Source organism: Carcharhinus amblyrhynchos, chromosome 9 (assembly GCF_965287045.1).
Source record: "Carcharhinus amblyrhynchos chromosome 9, sCarAmb.v2.hapA, whole genome shotgun sequence".
Classification (NCBI taxonomy): domain Eukaryota; kingdom Metazoa; phylum Chordata; class Chondrichthyes; order Carcharhiniformes; family Carcharhinidae; genus Carcharhinus; species Carcharhinus amblyrhynchos.
Genome location: NC_137332.1, coordinates 72039520 through 72061412, shown reverse-complemented (window position 1 = coordinate 72061412; position 21893 = coordinate 72039520). Strand labels below are relative to the sequence as shown.

The 21893-nt window shown below is 40.5% G+C and overlaps 1 protein-coding gene across 1 annotated transcript in view; it reads right to left on the bottom strand.

Annotated features, from left to right (window-relative positions):
• The window catches only part of LOC145347934 (ral guanine nucleotide dissociation stimulator-like 1), a 92350-nt gene that overhangs the window by 7533 nt on the left and 62924 nt on the right, over window positions 1–21893 (bottom strand). The window contains exons 17-25 of the mRNA XM_080195922.1: window positions 21139–21242; window positions 20103–20187; window positions 15940–16029; window positions 14487–14573; window positions 11756–11788; window positions 11062–11183; window positions 8710–8799; window positions 3089–3278; window positions 1192–1593 (exon numbers count right to left, since the gene is read on the bottom strand). Coding sequence (XP_080052048.1) covers window positions 1192–1593; window positions 3089–3278; window positions 8710–8799; window positions 11062–11183; window positions 11756–11788; window positions 14487–14573; window positions 15940–16029; window positions 20103–20187; window positions 21139–21242 — 1203 coding nt within the window. The remainder of the gene's footprint in view (window positions 1–1191; window positions 1594–3088; window positions 3279–8709; window positions 8800–11061; window positions 11184–11755; window positions 11789–14486; window positions 14574–15939; window positions 16030–20102; window positions 20188–21138; window positions 21243–21893) is intronic.

The following is a 21893-nucleotide window of genomic DNA, read 5'->3' as shown; positions in this document are numbered from 1 at the left end:
CATTCATGAGGCATGCTGCATTGCAAATTTTCAGTTTGAAACAATAATTTAATTTGTTGACTTTATTCAATCTCAAGTGAAAAATAATTTCTACAATAGCTCAACCAAACTGGGTCAGGAAGACTGCCCTGAACAGCAGCAGAATTGAAATAGTTTCAACTTCTAATGGTTGTCTCGTCTTGGGTGCAATATCAGACACGAGGTATGTCTACAACTAATATGTATAATTAATTGTTTGTACACACCCGAAATGTCTCAGTCCAAATGAAGATGATAGGCTAAATTCCTCCAATCAGATCTGGAGACTGCATATCTGTTTGATATAGTTAATTGCCATCTTCATCGTTTAGGAAAAAATGTGTCAAATGACAGCTGCATGTATCTGTTTGACTAACTTCACTAAATTATTTGAGTGACTAGAGGATTAGTACAAAGATAGGTGAGGTACTTCAGATTTTCAAAAAGATGTTTGCTAAAGTACTGCACAGTACAAGCAACATTGAAGCCACTGGGATGAAAGAAGCAGTGGCAACATGGATACAAAATCGGTTAAGAGATAAAAGCAGTGTGATTAAACAATTATCATTGGTAATTAAATTGTACCCTTTCACCACCTCCATTTTTGCTTTGCTCTCTTCTATTCTCTATCCTTTTAAATTCCATGCAAGCCCCAAAGGAATGCCTGGCAAAAATTAGTCAATTAGCCAACAGGAGGACCAGAGCTACCCATAGTTAGTCATGCGGTAATCAAGTGACTTAGATTTCAATTTGTATCTCTTAACTGCATTGTTGCACAAGGGGTGAGGAAATAGTACAAATTAATCACAGCTCACCCCTTAAATAAACATATTAAAGTGCTACATCTTGTTGTGTTCTGTATTGTTAATGAATAAGGACATTTAAAAAAAGGCTCCAAACTCACACAAAATGCGACAACATTCTATGAAAAAGCTGAAATGGTCAGAGCGCACAGGAATCAAAAGCTTCAGTGACATGGAAAGTAGACAGTGAAGTAGCACTGGTCACAGTCACACAAGTCATCTTGAGTATGACTGTGCGGTAACAAATGGTTCCGAGGCCAGTTTTTGCCCTCAAAGATAAATGTCCTTTTGCATTTCTGTCTATACTGGCAGAAATTAACAACCTTTATACAGCATGAACATGAATAAAGAAAACAATCCACATACTTACCAAAACGCTTTTGTATAGATTTCCATCGTCATTCTCTAGGCTGACCCAGATGATACAGCTGTCTTCATTCGGCTTGTCGAGCATGGGACCTGCATTGTAGGAAGTGACTGAGGCAAAATGGTTGTGAACCATGGTAGGGTTGGGAAGTGGCGGTGATACTGAGGACCATGCTACTGGTAGCCACAATCCTGGCGGCCACGATCCTGGCAGCCGCCATCCTGGTAGCCACAATCCTGGCAGCCGCGATCCTGGTAGCTGTAATACTGCCGGCAGCGATTCCGGCGATGGCGATACTGACGATGCTGGCGATGGTGGCGGCGGCGATACTGGCGGCGGCGATACTCGGAATGTAATTCCCGAGGAGGAGGAGGTGTCCGCAGAAGAGAGGGATTCAGATGATTGCTGAATTATTTTAGAAAAAAATTGCCAATGATTATATTTCAGACAGGTCCTTCTTCCCCGTTACATCTATTTGGACACAAACTTTCTGCCATTCCCTCAGAAGAGGGGGCATTGCGGACACAACAGTTTGGCCTTGAGGAATGCACAATTTCGAGGTAGTTATACTGAAATCCTTGTGATTCTTCCCAGCTAAAAATCAATGCTGATGAATGATACCATCTAATGTCTACTAGTCGCCAAGCCAACATTGGCAGTTATCATTTAGCACATATGTATAAGTGCCCGGTGGGCCATTACATTCAGATATTTAAGCTATGCTTAAATCGTCAAATAGTCCCTTTGGGATTTTGGTTTACACACTGTTGAGCACTCCCATACTCACAGGAATGTTATCCTGCCTGCCTCACCTGGTTCCTCACTTGCAGCACCCACTGACACTGATTGAAATGAAATACATCCAGTGGTGATGCTTTGTGCAGGTGGGGCAAAGCACCAGAAAAGGAGACAAGAAGGCACAGAAAGATAGAAGGGAATTAAAAGCCAAATCACTCTAATGCAGATCTTGAGATGCAGGGTACTGGCAATGCAGTAACATTATTGGAGAGATGGAATACAAGGACTGAAAAAGGAGAATCTATAAAGAGGGAGGGTATTTTAAAACTTCTGAATTACTGAAATTTCCAAGGAACAAGTCATCAACATATTCTACTAAAAGTGACGATCCAGGTCATTGATAATCTCCCAAGAAATATCACTCACCGTTGGAGAATATGCTGAAGAATAACTAAAGGTCAAGTGCAGAAAAGAAACAAAGCAGGCAGTCAGGAGGGACTCTGATGTACAAGCAGAGCTGCATTGCTTTGTTGCTATTGGTGGAGTAGTTTGTTAGATTTTGATCCAAAGTGCTGTTTTTGTGGACTACACACTTGAAGTTGTTATGGTCACAACAGCCCGTGTGTTAACTTTACCATAAAAATCAGCCTGCGCTATCAAAGATGTTTCAAACTTAAATTCATGATATTGGTTATTACTGTGACGTGGATCTGCCTCTGTACATATTTAATAAAATCAATGCAAAAGAAGCTCGTATTTCATATGAACAAAATCAGTTTGCATTCCATGCAGTTAATTATAAATCTTCTGGCATCTGATGGCTTTATAAACAACATGGGTTGAATTTTGTTGAGACTGAAGTCTCACCTGCAGATCTGAAACTTTGACCAGTGCTGTAATCTGGGGTTGCATATTGCAGGCAGAAGCCAATTATGAGGCTGTCACCTTAAATACATTCAAATTAAGGACGATAGCTTGTTCCCAAGAGGTGTGTTAGCTCAATCAGATATTATGTGCCCATGAAGAAAGGCATGCTGCGTTTGGGCAGGCAGAACCAGTGATCAGGTTAGGTGTTGGTGAGCACCCTTGTATCCCATTGATAATCAAAGTACAAAGTACAAAGAACTCCCACAATATGTTTTGTGAGAAATGCCTCTGTCACCTTTTTCTGGGGTCCTTCTTGAGCGTAAGCGTACGAAGTGCAGGGCTCTTCACTTTCCAAACTGCTGGAATCTGATGAAACGCTGACCGACTTGATGCTCTCTGCTGAATTCCCACTCTCGGGGGGTTTAGGCTGGTCGGAGCACTTAGTTGAAGTGCCATTCTCATTAACATCTCCTCCTAGAAATAGGCTGCACAAAGGAAAAGGATCGGTCAGTAAAAATACTAAAAGACTATTAAAAGTCATTGCATTCTACAGAAAGAGTTTACAGCTGATTAAAGTGGCACTTGGTTACCCAACAATGGCCCAATACATGGACATATTTTGAAGTAGTGGTACATACTCTTTCCCACCCCATGGTTGATTATGCAACTTATTGAAATAAGAACAGATGAATGGCATGTTGCAGTGGTCACTGCTGCCTCAGCACTGTTGACACTGACAGTGGTGGCAGGGCATACATCAGAGAATTCTGGCCTGAGTTGTCCTTTGAAACCTAGAAAAATTCTTCCAAACAGGGTTGACTTGTATGGTAAAGCTAAAGGTGAACAGTGCGGCCTCAGTGGTCGCCTTCTTTGTCATTAACCACATGGGGTCTACTACATTATAAACCCGCATAAAATCTTCACAACACAGCCCATATTGCCTGTCTGATTTCTTGTGCAGCACTATATGTATCGGAGGGAGAAAAAATGCATTTATGAGGTGAAAAATTGAGGCCACTAATATAAGCATAGCACAATAGGACTGAAAGTACAAGCGTTATGGAAAAACCATGACTTTTGAAGCCAGAAAATAGGGTTGTCTTATATGCAATGTACAGCAAAGGGCTTGTTTTGTCATATTTAAACAACAGATTTTGGATGGAGAGCAAAACAGAATCCAGTCACTGAAGCTGACAAATCTCAGTGTAGAATACCCAGGAATTGCCTGTCACCCTATGTTCTCCATTGGTTCTGCAAGATTGCAGTGTTATCTATATGCAAATTAGTGAACTTCATACTATTAGTCTGTGCAAAAACTCCGGAAAAGTTTATTTGTTGAATGAGTTTTTTTTAATGATAATCTCAATAATTACTGCTAAATATCCTCAGACCCCAAAAAGCTGGTTATTTTTTGCAGAATGTCTGGTTTCGTGTGGGGGGTGGTGGTGGTGGGGAGAGAGGAGTTTGCAGTGTGGATCTGATGCATAATTAATTCCTCACTGAGATGGAGGTAGGAGAATTGCTCCCTGAAGTCCCTGGGCAGTAATTGCTTCCTGCGGAGATCTTCCCTCTTTTGCTGGAAAAATCCATGAGGTTTTTTGTTTTGTGTGTTCAGATGACACGGCAGCCTAGACTTTTCAGTGTATTATTCCAACCCTGCTATTACTCTCTTGTGTGAAAATCTGGTATTAAATATTTAGTGCACAAAATTTCCCAATGTGTACTTAATAAAATTCATCTTTCAGAAAAAAATAAGGGCAAATCACTTACTTGATAGAAACTGCACAAAAAACTTTTACAAGGATGTACACAGGAACTTGCATTTACATCCCATCTTTATGGTGGTTAAATGTTTCAAAGCACTTCATTGTAGTCGGGCAGATGGCAGATAAGATTTCTGGAGGCTCATGGTGGGCACACACAGAACAATTTAGGATGAAGGATCTAACATGCCGAGGAGTCTTTTGCCAATTGTTATGTGGAGGGGAAGATGGAATTCAAAGATGATCAGAATCAAATCAGCAGAATCTCTGTACAGGTCCCCCAGGGCCAGAGAAAATTACAGAGCTAGGTATGGGCAAAGGAACAGAAGGATTCCGGGAAGTAGGATAGGAAACCAGTGGAGGTTGGTGAGGGTATGATTCAAAAGGAATCAGAAAACAAGCAACAGATTTTGAATGAGATAAAGTTCAGGGATCACATAGTACAAGGGGTTAAGGCATCTGAAAAAGTGACAAAAGCATGAATGAGGACTTCAGTGGTAGAGGAGGCACATTTTACATGTAATGTTGGTGACAGTTGTAGTGATGCAAACATGTGTAAATATAAAACTTGGAACAGACTCAAGCCAAATGGTCTCCTTCTGTACCATAAGTGGCTAACTCAAAATGAGCCTTAATGCCTGGTGTCCTCATATTTGCAATTATAAAAACCAGGGCTATATTTCCTTGTATTTAGACAATCAAATGATTTGATCAAAGTTTAAAGGGGAACTGTGAGGTAGACAAAGTAGTATTTTTGTTGGCTGAAGAAGTTCAGACTGCCTAAAAATTAGAGTCAGATCTGTCAGGAGTGAAATTAGGAAACACTTTCATATGGAAAGGAAGACAAAATTTGGAAATCTCATTCAAACAGAGACATAGAAGATAGGAGCAGGAAGAGGCCATTTGGCCCTTCATGCCTGCTCTGCCATTCATCACAATCATGGCTGATCAACCTAATCCTTTTTTCTCCCCATAAGCTTTGACCCCACTCATCTCAAAATGAGGGTTGATGCTGGATCATGCCAAAGGTGAGGGGGGTGGGGGAGGGAAGAGTTTGATCACAAATCAGCAATGACCTTACTAAACAGCAGAACTCAGGCTCAAGTAGTTAATTGCTTAATTGTAGCGGATCCTATAGTTTAATGTCTAGGAGGTGAAACTGGGTTCTGTGATATTGTGGATCTGAGTTCAACCTGAATTAGCAGTGGATCAGCATGATGGGAGTCACAGTTGAAGTGCAGGATGTAGACAGTCAGATGTAGTCAAGCTTTAAGAGGCTCTCTCTCATCTGTGAACTCATGTCAAATAAGCAATTAGACTGTATAGTCAGTGTCACACTGTGCAAAACATGGCAGTGTACAGGATCCCAAGGACATCAATTAATATCGTTTATGTTGGAGGAAGGATATATGTTGATAAAAAGTCCTCAGCTGCTCTTTGAAGAGTACCATTGGATCCTTCACATTTGAGAGAGTAGATGGGGACCTCCTGTGGAAAAGTCTCATCTGAAACTGCACTTCTGACAGAGCAGCACCTTGTCGAGCATTGCACTGAGAAAAATCAGCGAGATTATACGCTTAAATCTTTTGAATGAAACTTGAATTTAGTTCTCTGACTGGGCTGAGTCAAGGCTAACAAATAAGCCACATGAATGCAATTAATTTTAATAGGAATCAATGCCATCTGCCATTAGACAATCAGAGAAATAAAATTGTCACTATAAGTAGCATGTTCTTACTAGAGCCAGATGAAGCAGAACAAAAATGAGACCCATTCCTAAAAGGTTCCAAATGCAATATTGTGAAAAGCTCAACGACAACAGTTATGGCAGTGTTCTGGCATGATAGGACCAAATAGGCAAAACACAAAACATCTAACTGACAGTTAATGCTGTTGCACAAAACTGTTGGCAAATGTAGTGGGCCATGTTCAGTATGTCATTAGTTAAAGAAAGCAACAGCCAAAATTGTTCAGAACTTCTGAACAGGCACTCACAGCATTAGTCAATAATTTGCTTCAAGCATCTGCAACAGTGGGAATGACTGAATATGCCCACTGGCTGCTCCAATTTTTCATTCCCTGCAGCTTGGTCCATGGAAATAAGTATAAATACCAAAATAGCTGCTGTGTGACACAGATGGCTGGATGCAAACAAAAATGATTTAGCACTACAGGTGCCTGGAGTTGACAATAGGCATTAAGTATTATAGGGGAAGCAAGAAAAGACAGTTTAGAACCTGTGACATCAAATAAAGAGTGTTCATTCTGGTTCTTGGAGCGTGACAACAACTAAGCTACAATAACCAACATAATACAGGCATCAAAAACTCAATAGCCGAATTTGCAGATGACACAAAAATAGGTGTGACAGTAAATTGCAATGAGGAAGAAAGAACCTTAAATGGTTACAGATGGGTTAGGAGAGTGGGCTAAAATGTGGCACATGGAGTTGAATGTGTACAAGTGCGAGGTGGTGCATTTTGGTCAGAAAAACAGGAAGGTAACTTATGACCTAAATGGGGAGAGACTTCAGGATGCTCTGATGCAGAGAGATCTGGGATATCCCATTCATGAATCACAGAAAATTAGCATGCAGGTACAGCAGATAATAAAGAAAGCAAATGGAATGTTGCCATTTATAGCTAAAGGAATAGAATAAAGACAAGGAAGTGTTGTTGCAACTATACAAGGCATTGGTGAAACTGCACCTGGAGTACTCTGCACTGTTTTGGTCTCCTTATTGGAGGAAAGATGTAGTGGCATTGGAGGCAGTTCAGAGGTTGTTCACTAGATCGATTCTAGAGACGAGGGGCTTGCTGAATGAAGAGAGATTAAACAGTTTAGGCCTATACTCTCTGGAATTTAGAAGAATGAGGAGAGGTTGAGAGGAATGAGGGGAGGTCAAGAGGAAGGGCTAGATGGCCTACTCCTGCTCCTATTTCTTATGTTCTTATGTATACAAGATGATAAAAGGTTTGGATAAAGTAGATATGGAAGAGATGCTTCCTCTTGTGGGGCATTCTAGGATGAGAGGTTACAGTCTTAGGATAAGAGGTAGCAAATTTAAAACAGTTGAAGAGAAACTACTTCTCACAAAGGGTTGTGAATCTGTGGAATTTGCTACCCCAAAGTGCAGTGAATGCTGGGACAGTGAGTAAATTTGAGGAGTTAGACAGATTTTTAATTGGCGATGGGTTGAAGGGTGATTGAATGGCGGAGCAGACTCAATGGGCCGAAGAGTCTAATTCTGCTCTGATATCTTATGAACTTATAACATGCAACTAAAGCCAACCCAATTATATAGAAAGATAATATACCAGGCAATCAATATATGTTTCTCTGCCTTGACTTCAATATTCTCTATGACCAAAACAATGACAATTTGCAATACAGACAATTTGCAAGGTACAACACAGTAGGAAGGAATGATTCTCCCTCAACCTCCACATTGTTTAGTCCTTGCCCATGTGGAGATAAATAAAAGATGGTGCTTTACTACGACAGGGACAATCTGAGAACAAAATATCTTTGTAATCTTGATGCACACACACTTGCATGTTAATTTGTACATTTGATCTTCAAACATGAATCACCAGTGATAGAGTTGCAGATTGATTTGTTTTGCTGTTTGCTGATCCGCATAACAGTAAACTTTAAAGAACATGGAATGTAGATTGGATTTGCATTCAAATAATCAACTAAATTCAGTTTTTATTATGTAGGCACACAACTATGCTCAAAGCCGTTTCATTTTAATCCATTTTTGAGATTCCTCCTCTCAGTGCAAATTTGAAAAGTTCAAGCCATTTATACACTGGCTATCATTTGATACATAGGAATTGCTAGGCAAGACTATCTGGTCCAATCAAATGATACAATGATAATGAAGTCATTGATTAGTCATTAGCAATCAGCCTATGTCAATTAATCGACAACAGATATAGGCTCGAGGCGAAAACAACCCCCAACGGTTATCACATTATCTCAAACTAAATTTTATCAACCACCGAATCTTCACACTCCAGTAAAACAATATTGGCCACAAATTAAAATATACATTCATGGTGTAGCTGATGCACATCATGTCTGTCTATTGGTGCTTATTTCAAAGAAAGCAACCAGATGAGATACCTTCTCTGTTTATGATACTTACAGGCTGAGGCATTTCGCTATACGCTTTCTGAGTTTTGGTGATGTGGATCTAACATCAGGAGTTGCCTCTGGCTCACAGGACACACGATAGCTGCAGGATGGCAGATAAACATATTTCACACAAGGTCCATTTAAAAAAAGTGATGTCTTTGCTTAATATTCAATATTCATTAACTTAATATTTTGAAAAACTCATTTGTACAAACAAAATAATTGCACAAATGATTAATTTGCTTCCAAAAGGCACTTATTTTCAGGCAGGAGAACACTGCACTTTGATTAATGATTAACTGCTGGTTCTCGCTACTGGAACTGCAGTCTTTTGTACTGCATGAAATGCAGATGGAAATGAATTTAACTTCATGTGTCAGACATTCTTAGAAGACAGCCACCATTACCATCGTAGCCTTTTTGTGGGACACACTGAAGGGAACAAAATCTTCCAACCTGAACATGAGGTACAGGAAAATAAAGCAATAGTAAGTGCACTAGTTAGCATTAGGCTGCAAAATCGCCAGCAGTTCCTGGCCTTATCTGTATTTTCACATGAAGGTAAAGTCGACATAGTCCCAGATGACCAAAGACTACTTTCCCCTTGGATGGAGAGTATTGAGTGGTGGTGATTTAACCAGAGGATTACCACACCTCGGGCAACAGGCAAGGTTGAGAAGGCAAGGACTTCATTACTGACCTCAGCTAATATCGGAATTGGACCTGATCTGTTGCTGTTGCTCTGCATCACTAACCAGCCATCTAGCCAACTGAGTTAAACTGACCCATGAGTGCACACAGCTGATGGTGGGCAGCTACCCATTGTTAATGCAAGGAGTTGGTCCATCATTCACTGAGTGACTAACACTCATGTGCTAGGAGTACAGATACCAAAATGAGGAGCAGATCTTGTTGACTGGCAATGATGGGAACAGACAAAACATTAAAAGGGCAAAAGTTTGTGCTGCCAATGTTTCGAGTGCAATCTTCCCAAAATCAACCAATCCATTCCAAAAAGGAAAATAGTAAAAGCTTCCCCCACCCACAAAATGGCCATACTCCCAGCTCAAATGAATCATTCCAGGTAATGGCTCAGCAGGTCTGTCTGCAGCCTGAGGTGGTGTAAAAGGTGCAAGAATATTTAAGCTCATTTTTTGTTCATTTACTAAGAAGCCAACTGTTGCAATTCAATGCAACTATATAAAAGCTTTCTACAAGTCCATTTCAATTATTTCAAATCCCAGGAAGAGGATGAGATATTGATTAAACTTTGGGGTTTTTGAGATAATTAATAAAACAGCAGTACATCAAGGAATACTTTGAGGCAAATATTTTGTATAAATTTAAACAAAAAAATCACTTTCCAAAATGCTGGCCAATTGTGTGCGATAAAAGTCAGTGGTGCACAAACATGTTTGAGCAGAAACTTCAGAAAGTAGCACAGTTTACATCTGGACCAGCAGATGTGTTCAAAGTAGAAACTCAAAACATGGTTTCTGAATCAGGGTCTCATTTTTTCCTCTAACTATTGGCTTATTCGTTTGGTGCATGTTACTATATACTGATATAAAGACATGAATATGATAGCAGTGTTTGTGCATCTACCCAAAATGATTTGGTTGAGTGAGTGGAAAAACTGGCAAATGGAATTGAACCTGAAGTGCAAGTTGATGCAAGGGAATAGGAAATAAACGGGAGGGGTAGATGAAATGCAATACCTCGGAGTCCATCCCACGGGTCGCTGAAGGTGGCAATACAGATGGTTATGATACAGAAGGCATATGGAATATTTCTGTTATTGGACAAGATATAGATTGCAAAAGCAGGGATGTAATGCTGGAACCCATATAAAACACCAGTTAGGCCACAACTCGAATTATGTACCGTCCTGGCTGCCATGTTACAGGAACAACATAATTCCTCTGGAGTAGAGGAAATTTACAAGAATGTTGTCAGAGCTTGAAAATTGAGGCTATGAGGAAAGTCCAGCTCCCCCTAACGGAGAGGTCAATTACCAGGGGACACAGATTTAAGGTGATTGATAGATGGACTTCTCCACCCAGAGCATGGTGAGTGTCTGAATTCTTTTTGGTAGAGGCAGATACTTTCAGGTTATAAGCCTGGTACCTTTTTAAATTAGTTAGGCTACGGACCAGTTGCTAAAATGTGGGATTAGAACAGGCGGCTATTTTTTTAAAAAAATCTTTGAGCAGGCACAAACAAGATGGGCTGAATGAACTTGTGTGCTGTATGGTTCCCATCACAAAACTATTTATAACAGGGAACTGTCAAGCTCACTAATGGTGGAAGATTATACAATCATTGATGGTTTGATCAGCACATGCTTGCAATACCCTCTTACCTTTCTTTGTCAGTCAAGTATTGTTGACCGTGAAAGCATTTTAAAAACTTCTGGACTGGATTGATGCTGTAATTGTTGCAAGCAGACTGCAACAGTTTAATTTGTGATATTACCTCAAATTCCTAAAAAGAACATGGAAAGAAACATTGGAAGTTGAGATTTAAAGCTACTATAATTGCTGCTGCTTTACCGGAGTCATTGATTTTAGAATAGTGCCAAAACTATTTTAAAACATTTTGTTTGCTAGATTTGATGCATAGTGAAACTGTGCGTGCCTTTTATATGCTCTGTTTGAGACCAGTACTTTCTACTCACCTGACGAAGGGGCAAACCCCAAAAACTTGTGGGTTTACTGTCAAATAAACTGGTTGGACTTTAACCTGGTGTTGTGAGACTTCTTACTCAAATTAACAGCACAGACATAGGCTATTTGGCCCAACTGGTTGTGCGCTGGCATTTATGCCTCTCCTGTCTTCATCAGACTGCAAACATTCTCTTATTCCTTTTCCATGCATTTAGCTTTCTCGGAAAGACAACCATGTCAAGTTCCTCCTTCATCCAATTTTTAGTGACTTTTATGTTTCAGACCTGGAGTTTTGGATTTCTGCTTCCAAACCCAATAACAGAGGCATGCTCCCCATCCCCCCCAAATACAACTGTCGAAGTTTTGCTTGGTGCAATAATTTATACTAACCTTCCGTCTCTTCTCAAAGTTGATCAAACCATTCTATATGAGACAAACAAGAACAGCAAAAATTAATTTGACTTGTCGAACAGTCAGATCACACTACAAGATTGTGAACTTGAAAGGATACTTAGGAGTGAAATCCAAGTCCTGTAAACCTGGCTCCAAATTAAAATGTAGCTGTGTACAACACAAATAAATGCATTGCACTGACAGGTCATTATTTTGCAAAATTATACAGAATCCTCTACTGCAGTCAAATTTGTAAACACCAAGTTTATTATACAAGTAGGCAAGCTAGGGGAGATAGTGGCAAGCGCTGCTGTCTCATAGCAACAGGGACCTGGGTTTAATTCCCGGCTTGGGTCACTGTGGGGAGTCTGCATGTTCTCCCCCTCTCTGCATGGGTCTCCTCCAGGTGCTCTGGTTTTCTCCCAGAGTCTGAAAGACATGCTGGTTAGCTGCTTGGGTCAAGTTAAATTCTCCCTCAGTGGAACCGAACAGGTGCCAGAGTGTGGCGATTGGGGGATTTTCACAGTAACTTTATTGCCGTATTATCGTAAGCCTATTTGTGACATTAATAAACTTAAAGTTTAGAATGCAATGGAAAACAATGTCCAATTAACAGAATCTTACCTGCGCAAATAAAAAGTGTGCAATTTATATAACATTTTTAGGCTACAAAATAAATCGGGCTACACACAACTGGCTGCTTTGTGAATAAGCTGCATGCAAATCACCAAGTGATTGATCCATAGTACAAAGCATCAAATCAAAGCCGTGCATGTACTGTCTTTAATGTGCTTCATTCATTCGTCTCATTAATTCTTTCATTGTCTTTTTGATTCCCATCTCCAAGCAACTTGCACTACAACTGTAATCATAGCAAAGAAAAAATCTCAACATGTTGTAAAGGAGGCTGGCTAGAGTGAATGTTCGACCCTTAGAGGATGAGAGGGGGGACTTAGTGGTGGGAGATGAGGAAATGGCTGAGGCCTTAAATAAGTTTTTTGCCTCGGTCTTCACGGAGGAGGACGCGAATAGTTTGCCGGATATTAAAGATAGAAGGATGGTAGGAGTTAAGGCCTGAATGCGATTACTGTCACTAGAGAGATAGTGCTTGATAGACTAACGGGACTGATGGTGGACAAGTCCCCAGGACTGGATGGAATGCATCCCAAAGTTCTGAAGGAAATGGCAGAGGTGATAGTGGGTGCCTTAGTGATTATTTACCAAAATTTGCTGGATTCCGGGGAAGTGCTGGAAGATTGGAAAACGGCGAATGTTACGCCGCTATTTAAAAAAGGTAGCAGACAAAAGGCAGGGAATTATAGGCCGGTTAGTTTAACGTCTGTAATTGGAAAAATGCTTGAATCCGTCACCAAAGAAGAAATAGCAAGGCACCTGGAAAGGAGTGGTTTGATAGAGCAGACGCAGCACGGATTCGTTAAGGGAAAGTCATGTTTGACGAGTTTATTGGATTTCTATGAGGAAGTGACTAGTGAGGTAGACAGAGGGTAACCAGTGGATGTGGTGTTTCAAAAGGCGTTTGATAAGGTGCCTCACAAAAAGTTGCTTCAGAAGGTTAGGGTGCATGGAGTTGGGGGTAAGATGTTAGCGTGGATAGAGGATTGGTTGTCTAATAGGAGGCAGAGAGTTGGTATCAATGGGTGCTATTCTGATTGGCGGTTGGTGACTAGTGCAGTGCCGCAGGGATCGGTGCTGGGGCCTCAGCTATTTACCATTTATATAGATGATCTGGAGGAGGGGGCTGAGTGTAGGGTGACGAAATTTGCTGATGACATGAAGATGAGTGGAAAAGCAAATTGCGCGGAGGGTGTGGAAAGGCTGCAGAGGGATCTGGATAGGCTGAGCGAGTGGGCAAGGACCTGGCAGATGGAGTACAATGTTAGCAAGTGTGAGGTTATCCACTTTGGCAGAAATAATAGTAGGAGGGATTACTATTTAAAGGGTGAAAAGCTGCAGCATGCTATGGTGCAGAGGGACCTGGGGGTCCTTGTGCATGAGTCACAAAAACCCAGTCTGCAGGTGCAGCAGGTGATCAAAGAGGCAAATGGAATGCTGGCCTTTATAGCGAGGGGGATAGAATATAAAAGCAGGGAGGTCTTGCTGCAACTGTACAGGGCACTGGTGAGGCCGCAGCTGGAGTACAGTGTGCAGTTTTGGTCGCCGCATTTGCGCAAGGATACTTTGGCCTTGGAGAGAGTGCAGAGGAGGTTCACTAGGCTGATACCGGAGATGAAGGGGTTGGACTATGAAGAGAGACTAAATACACTGGGTCTGTACTCGTTGGAGTTTAGAAGGATGAAGGGGGATCTTACAGAGACGTATAAGATAATGAAGGGGATGGATAGGGTAGAGGTAGAGAGATTCTTCCCGCTTAGAAAGGATAGCAGGACTAGAGGGCACAGCCTCAAGATAAGTGGGGGGGAGCAGTTTAGATCAGAGTTGAGGAGGAACTTCTTCACTCAAAGGGTGGTGAATCTCTGGAATTCTCTGCCCGTTGAAGTGGTGGAGGCTACCTCGCTAAATATATTTAAGACACGGGAAGATAGGTTTTTGACAGACAAGGGAATTAAGGGTTATGGGAAGAGAGCGGGAAAGTGGAACTGATCCACTTCAGATCAGCCATGATCTTATTGAATGGCGGGGCAGGCTCGAGGGGCTAGATGGCCTACTCCTGCTCCTATTTCTTATGTTCTTATGTAAAGAGACTTACATCAATATAATCTGGAAGAGCAGTGTCCAACATAATTAGATCAGTTAAGAAAGTCCCCAGGTAGGGCACAGTTCCCTGCATCACACCCTATAAAAGAGGAGCAAAATTGTTTAATCCATTTTAAATGCATGTCACATTTCCTAAACATACTATCCATACTTAAAACCGCTCCCTTTTGTACGTAACTAAATCAGTTTGCAACCTGAACACTTGAGTCTATTTAATTACAGATCATACCATGGGATGGAAAGCTAGAGCTGGATCTCCCATGTTGAGTTGATCAATATCAATCACTTGAAGGTTGGGAATTCTCTCACATATCAGGGGTTATAAATAGATTACCCATTCTTGCTAATGGTGAATATTTAAGTGATAAGTAATTATGTACAAAACAATAATAAAAATGTAAACAGCGTTGGTCAAATACAACATTTGCCAATATTAACCCCAAATTACCACTTAATTGTAAGTGCAGGCAAAACATTATATTATCCTCCATCACTTTAGTTTCTTTTTCTCCTTTGTTACCAGAAATTCATGGCTGGAACTTCTCTTCATATGGTGATCTTGAGGATAACCTTTGGTATCTTATTCTATCAAAAGGCACTGCAGTCCTTAAATAATGATCAGATATGCAGCTTTCCAGAAGGAGCTAATGGTCAGCTATCAGCAGTGCCAACTAGTTGTGTTATTTTATAGCAGAAAGAACACAAGTAACAACTAGAGTAGACCCTACAGCTCCCACCATTCAATAAGTTAATAAGTGACTGTCTTCAACTCCACTTTTTGGCTTGATTCTTATCTCCCTTGATTTCCTGAGTTCAAATCTATTGATCTTCAACCAAGTGTCCACAGCTCTTCCGTGTATAGATTTCCTGCCAAATCCTCAACCTTGCATTTCACTGAGATTCCATCTCATTCTTCCAATCCAGTGCATTGACCTGCAAAATCTTTCACAGGATTATACATCCATCCCCAGAACTAATCCATTCAGCCTAACAGACTTGAGCTGACACTAATTACCTATTTCTGTACGGAATTTAGTTCTTTCTTCCTTATCCTAAAATAGGTGACCAAATGGGAGCCCCAATTTCTACCCTTGTGAACATCAGTATACTCAGCAGTGATTGAGTCAGAATACTGCCTTTACCCTTTAGACCATGACGAAGATTCTGCCCATACTAGCTTTGGATCATCTTAAATGTGGAACAATTTAGATCTCAAATGATACATTGGTTGTCAATACATGATTATATTTATAAACATCAGCACCGTCCCAATAATTATAGCTTTTAAAATGCAACCAGTCAAACAGCAACAGTGGCGTCCTCATTGGAAATAGAAAGGAGAAATGGTTAATAGCCTCATTTAGAGCAAAGAATTACGTAAAGATGAATCACTATTTGAATTCAATCTGAGAACTGTTAAGTCTTGGAATGACTAGATGACACACCATTTGTTTCTGCATCTGTAGCCATTTCTGACCCCGCTTTTGGTTATCTTTCACACGGCTGTCAAGGTTTGCAAACTTTAAAGTTTCTTCCTGAAGATTTAGGAAAAAAATCAATTATGAACTCTGGCCAATGTGACACCAAGTGAGATCTTAACCCCAAAGCCTCGTGTTTTTATAAATTACATAGCAAATCTGAAGGCTTGTGCTAACATGTTGGGCAAATTCCAATTTCAACCTGCGATATTTTGAAGTGAAACTGCAATTTATCCCATATTGAGAACCAAATGAACACAAAAGCTGATCATTAATGCCAGTCTCAGATTAGAACACAAATGAGAACACTTTCTGGGTGATGCACTCGAGACTGGATCGCCTGTCGACGGCAGAATTAATTGCTCTAATTTTGCGGCGTGATGTAATTGAGGGCATTTGAATCGCAAATTCTGTTTGTGATTTTGTTAGAAAGGTCTGTTTCTGATTGCCCTCGAGGTGGTGGCAAGCCATTCTCTTGACAGCTGCTAGGCCATTTCAGAGGGCAGTTGAGTTAACTATATTGCTGTGGATCTGGAGTCACATGTAGGGCAGACAAGATAAGGATAACCAATTTTCTACCCTCAAGGACATTTGTGAATAAGATGGGTTTTTACAACAATCTGATAGTTTCATGCCTATTGATTTGAATTTAAATCCCTAGTTTCTGTGGTCGGATTTGAACTCATTTCTTATATTTGCATGTGGCACAGGCAGAGAGTTGGAGAGAAAGGAAAACCACACCTTCTTTTACAGCTCTAGTTGTCATAAAGCAGGCAAGTTTAAAAGGTCCAGCCACATTGGGAAAGACATGGAGAAGGTAAGTTTGTAAGACAAGTGGGTAGAATTGGGGAGCAGCAGGATGGGGGTTGGGTTGTCAATGGTGGGGCTCAGAGTGAATATTGTACTTTATAGTTATCCAGAAGTTAGAAGTGGTTTTAATTCTGACTTCTTCTGGGAAACGATTGTAAGACAGTTGGAACCAAAGTTTGCTATTTATATTGTACTTTTGGATGGCTCCCATTGCAGGGTAATTGCAGTTTGAAATTTTTACCTAGGGTTTCTGGGTGGGGCTGGGGGGTGGGGGAATTCCCCAGCAGACAGTTATGAATCTGTGGCATTCCCTGCCCAGTGAAGCAGTTGGGGCTACCTTGTTGAATGTTTGTCTTTAAGGCAAGCATAGATAGATAGATTTTTGAACAGTAAAGGAATTAAGGATTATGGGGAGGTGGAGCTGAGCCCATAAAAACATGAACCATGATTTTATTGAATGGCAGCTCAGGTTCAAGAGGCCAAATGACCTACTGCTGCTCCTTTTCAAATGTGCTTATGGATCAGGGTGCCTGACAGATTAGTCCTAACAAAAATATTACACAGTCCTCTTCGAATTCAGAAGACAAATGCTTTGACTACCTCCAAAATTGATTAGGAATTAAGCAACAACCCATGCTTGATTATTTTCTGCTCTGTACACAATGAAGCATGTGGGATAATTTGGCACCTCGAAATTTATAATGTAACTAATCACTTTATCAGTTGGAGAAATTAAGCATATTAATCTATGAGCACAAACCATGAGCACAAACATTAGGAGAGTTCGCTGAAATTTTGATTCAAAATAAAGCTTTTCAGAACATTCCTCAAGTTAGAGAGAAGCAGGGAGAAACAAGTCAAGGATGAGGTACAAAGTTGGACTTAAGGCTAGTCAGAAGTGGGGTGTTGGAAGTATCCAATCAAATGTAAAGATTAAAAATTGCAAGGACACTGGGACTAAGTTGATGTGGGACACAAGATGCTGCAAAGAAACAAGTGGTCTTGGTGATGGAGTTCATGTAGGATATAGGTCTAGATAAAACAGAAAGCCAAAGTTTTTCCACTGTCCAGTTCAGTCTGAGCAAAGGAGGGAGCTTACGGCAGGAGCGAGAAACAATGGCTTCCTGATACCCAAGTGATGATAAATATGCCAGGATGTACTATTGTATGTACAGATGACATTGGAGTGCCTTAATATTTTTTAAAACAGCACGAGACAAACTGAACACTTCCTGCAACCCACAAGTTACGAATTTTGGGATTGTACCTTCTTCTTGACTAATATGTTGACCATTCAGCCCAATTATTCAACTGAAAATATGCAGGAAAATATACAGGGAGAAGCAAAATCAGGTTTAGGCCTCCTGCATGTCATTTACTAGGCCAATCAGCTTAATCAAGTAAAAAACAACTTTGGAAGCACTTCAAGATAAAATCTGTATCTAATTTGGGGGGTACAGTCCCCCAGAGATGGACAAATGCTTTATGAGATCACCATTTTCTTCAAAACACAAGTATCAGTGTTGATTGTTACAATATTAGCATAGATTTACTGCCTCCCATCCTATTGGACACTAATTCAAATCAAAGAAGACATGTTTGAAAGGGAGTGCCTGAGAGTGGGGAAATAAAAATGCTCCTCACGGAGCCAAGCACTAAAAACAGGCACGGTGGTGAAAAGGGCAGAAGGAGAAGAATGTAGCTGCAATTCCTAGAAGTGCAACAACATGTGCTTGAGCTGAATCATGTTCTTTTAGAAAAGGCAAAATCCATTCAGATGAACTGAATTATTGTCACACTGCCAAAATCTAGCAAGCCAATAAATAGTCACATCAACTTTGTACAACCACAGCATGGCATTGCAAAATCATGTCAAACACATATTAAAACAGGCAATCCTGTCAAACCCCTCAATTTGACCGAATGCATTTTGGTCCTTCTCAGATACCGAGAGTTAGGTGTTGCAAGCCCTATCCAAAACATGGTGAGTGTGCATTCCTAGTTGGGCTTGTTTTTTTCTGGTGGAGGACTCTGCTATACTTGGCTGTCCACTAGAACTTTCAAAAATATCCTGGCAAAATCATTAACAATCATCCAATATTCTTGATAAGCACATCAGAGAAAAGGAGTTGTTATTCAACTGGTCTTAGCTCTCAATGGGAGGCAGGCAAGGAAGAGATAACAAGAGTTTAGGTCAAATATGTCCCTCAAAAAAACTGGACTAACAAATCCAGAGCCACTGGCTGTCAAGAGGCTTAGGAGAAAGAAAGAAAAGGAAGCTCTTGACAGATACCAAAGGCTCAGTGCTATGAAGAATCTAGGAGGAGTAAAAAAAAAGTGTACAGGTGACCTTAAAAAGAAATTAGGAAAGTAAAGAGAGGGCATCAAGATATTGGTAAGTAAATCAAAGAAACCCAAAGACTTTTTCAGAATACATTAAGAGCTAGTGCAGATAAAAGAGCAGGACTCACTCGAAACCACAAGGGTGTGGAATAGTGGGGGTGGATATTCCTATGGTTCTAATAATAGTGGCAGGGTTTGGGAACTCACTGGTATTGACAAGCGATCCTCTAACTACTTGCATGTACACCTATCAAAATTACAGATCAAGAGCTGGAAAGTGGGATTAGACTGATGGCTACAAATCAGCCAGTATGGACACAATGGGACGAGTGGCCCCTTCATCACTGTAAATTTCTATGTGTTAATATTTCAGTAATTCAGTATTCCTGGAGTACGTGGCTCTCTTAAAACAAAATAAAAGCACAATGTTTCCAGATGCTGTGATTGGTGTCTGTTTTGATACAAACTATATGAAATTAGGTCACTATAATTTGAAATATAACAAATAAAGCAATCGGATTACAAATTTGCCCCAGTTCTCATGCAACAACTAATCCTTATTATAGAGGACAAACAAGAAAAACAGGTAAAAATTTAACAAATAAATACTTAAGGGAACCAATCGAATCTGTAACTCTTCCACTTTGGGTTTTAATTACATGCCCTCAGTGCACAAAGCAAAAATCCATTGGCACAAGTCTCACTTTATCCTTCAAGTTCAAATTCCTAAGATACACTTAGGTTGTATTCTTGGCAGCATACCCACATTAAATGTTTATTAAAAAAGTTAGCATCCGACAGGCTTTGAATGCTTAAGCCAAGCCAGACCACCTAGTACACTTATTGCTTCATTGGTTGACAACATTCACATGCAGTCAGCCACTAGTTTAACTCATTATAGATACTATTTATTACTTACTTTAAAACATTGAACAGCTCACTAAAATAGATCCATTGAGCCACATGCAACATCTTACCTTCATTAGCAGGTCTCTACTTGTCACAGAATTATTTTCATTGAAGGATATATCTGAAAGCTCATGAAACATTGATGTACTGTGCCTAGTCAAGAGAATGAGACAAATTACTCATGAGGGAATAGAAGGAGATTAACTAATGGCTGCCAAGGACTCCAACATCTACAAACAGGTAACAAATACAATGGAGGATGATGAGCATTTTGGGAGTTTTACAGAATTTAATGTTAATGAATCGGATTAGCTATCCTTTGGCAAATATTATTGGCAGCAAGAGAAACTGCCAAGAAACTCAAAAATGCAAACAGGATTAAATTGTCTGCAGCACAGAGATAAAAATTACATGTGTATGCTCTCAAGGGTTTATTGCACTTCCTCAGGAGATAAAAGACTGACTTTTCTGTACTTCCAGCATTCTAAATGAAATCAATAAAGAGAAAAATGCTGGAAAATCTCAGCAGGTCTGGCAGCATCTGTAAGGGGAGAAAAGAGCTGACGTTTTGAGTCCAGATGACCCTTTGAATGTTCAGCTCTTTTCAGATTCCAGCATCCACAGGAATTTGCTTTTATCCACCGTCTTATATGGCTGGCACAGCATCATTCTAGGCGAATTGTGGCAGGTTTTATCTAAGAGCAGATCAGTTTGGGAGCACAATAATTTAAAGTTCAAGCTGAACAGCTTTATTAAGAATCGGAATTCCTACAGTGCAGAAGGAGGCCATTCAGCCCATCCAACCTGCACCAATAACAATCTAATCTAGGTCCTAACTCCATGGATTTATCCTGCTAGTCGCACCGGGCACCAAGGAGAAAAACCACGCAGCCACAGAATGTGCAAACGCCACAGTCACTCAAGGCCTAAATTGAACCCAGGTCCCTGGCACTAGCCAAAGGAAGATCAATTCTGACAATTAGCTAATTATTAGGAGTGCACAGCAAGTACCTCTGGTAGTCTTACTGACACACGTAGAACTTGCTATCCAGTACTGTATGTTTATCAGAAATATTTCACAGCTACTGTGGAAAAGGAACTTACTTTGATATGAATGCCCAAGTCTTCTTCAACTTGAATATTTGAGTTGACTGCATTGCAGACACAATCGCATACAGAGATGAAAAATTCTTCAAGATCCTACATTCCTGTTGGAAAACAAAGGAGTTCTGTGTAAGTAACAGCAGCTCCCATTTGCTGACAAGAACAGAAGTTCGGCTGTGAAAATAACAGCAGCAAAAACAAATTACAGAAAAACATTGTCACATTTCACGCTCGTTACTCCCTTATTTTTCCTCTACCACACTCTCTTCAGCTGTGGTCAGATGGTGTGTTTCAGAGGAAGAGGGGGAAGGGGGGAAGAGGAGAGGGGAAGGGGGAGTGGGGAAGCGGGGAGGGGAGAGGGGAAGAGGGTATGAGAGGGGGAGGGGAAGAGGGGAGGGAAGAGAAGAAGAGAGGGGAAGCCTCTGCCCATTTTGTTAGGCTGATGAATTGGTGACAAATATTGTAATTTCTAACAAAGAGTAAAAAGGGTAGTACAGGCAGCACAAGATAATCTTTTAAAAAAAACATATAAATCAGAAAATTGAGTACATTTTTATTGACTACATTTTGACTAAAATAAAACTGTTGATATCCAAGTTAGCTGATCTCAACTAGGATAGCAGCAGCAGTGCCCACCATACACTTGACTCTACAAAAGGAAGCGGGAGAAATTAAATCAGTCATAATTCCTGCTCCCGAGGGCAGGAAACAGGATCTGGGACTGTTGCCAGGTTCCAAAACCACCTGGTTGAGAG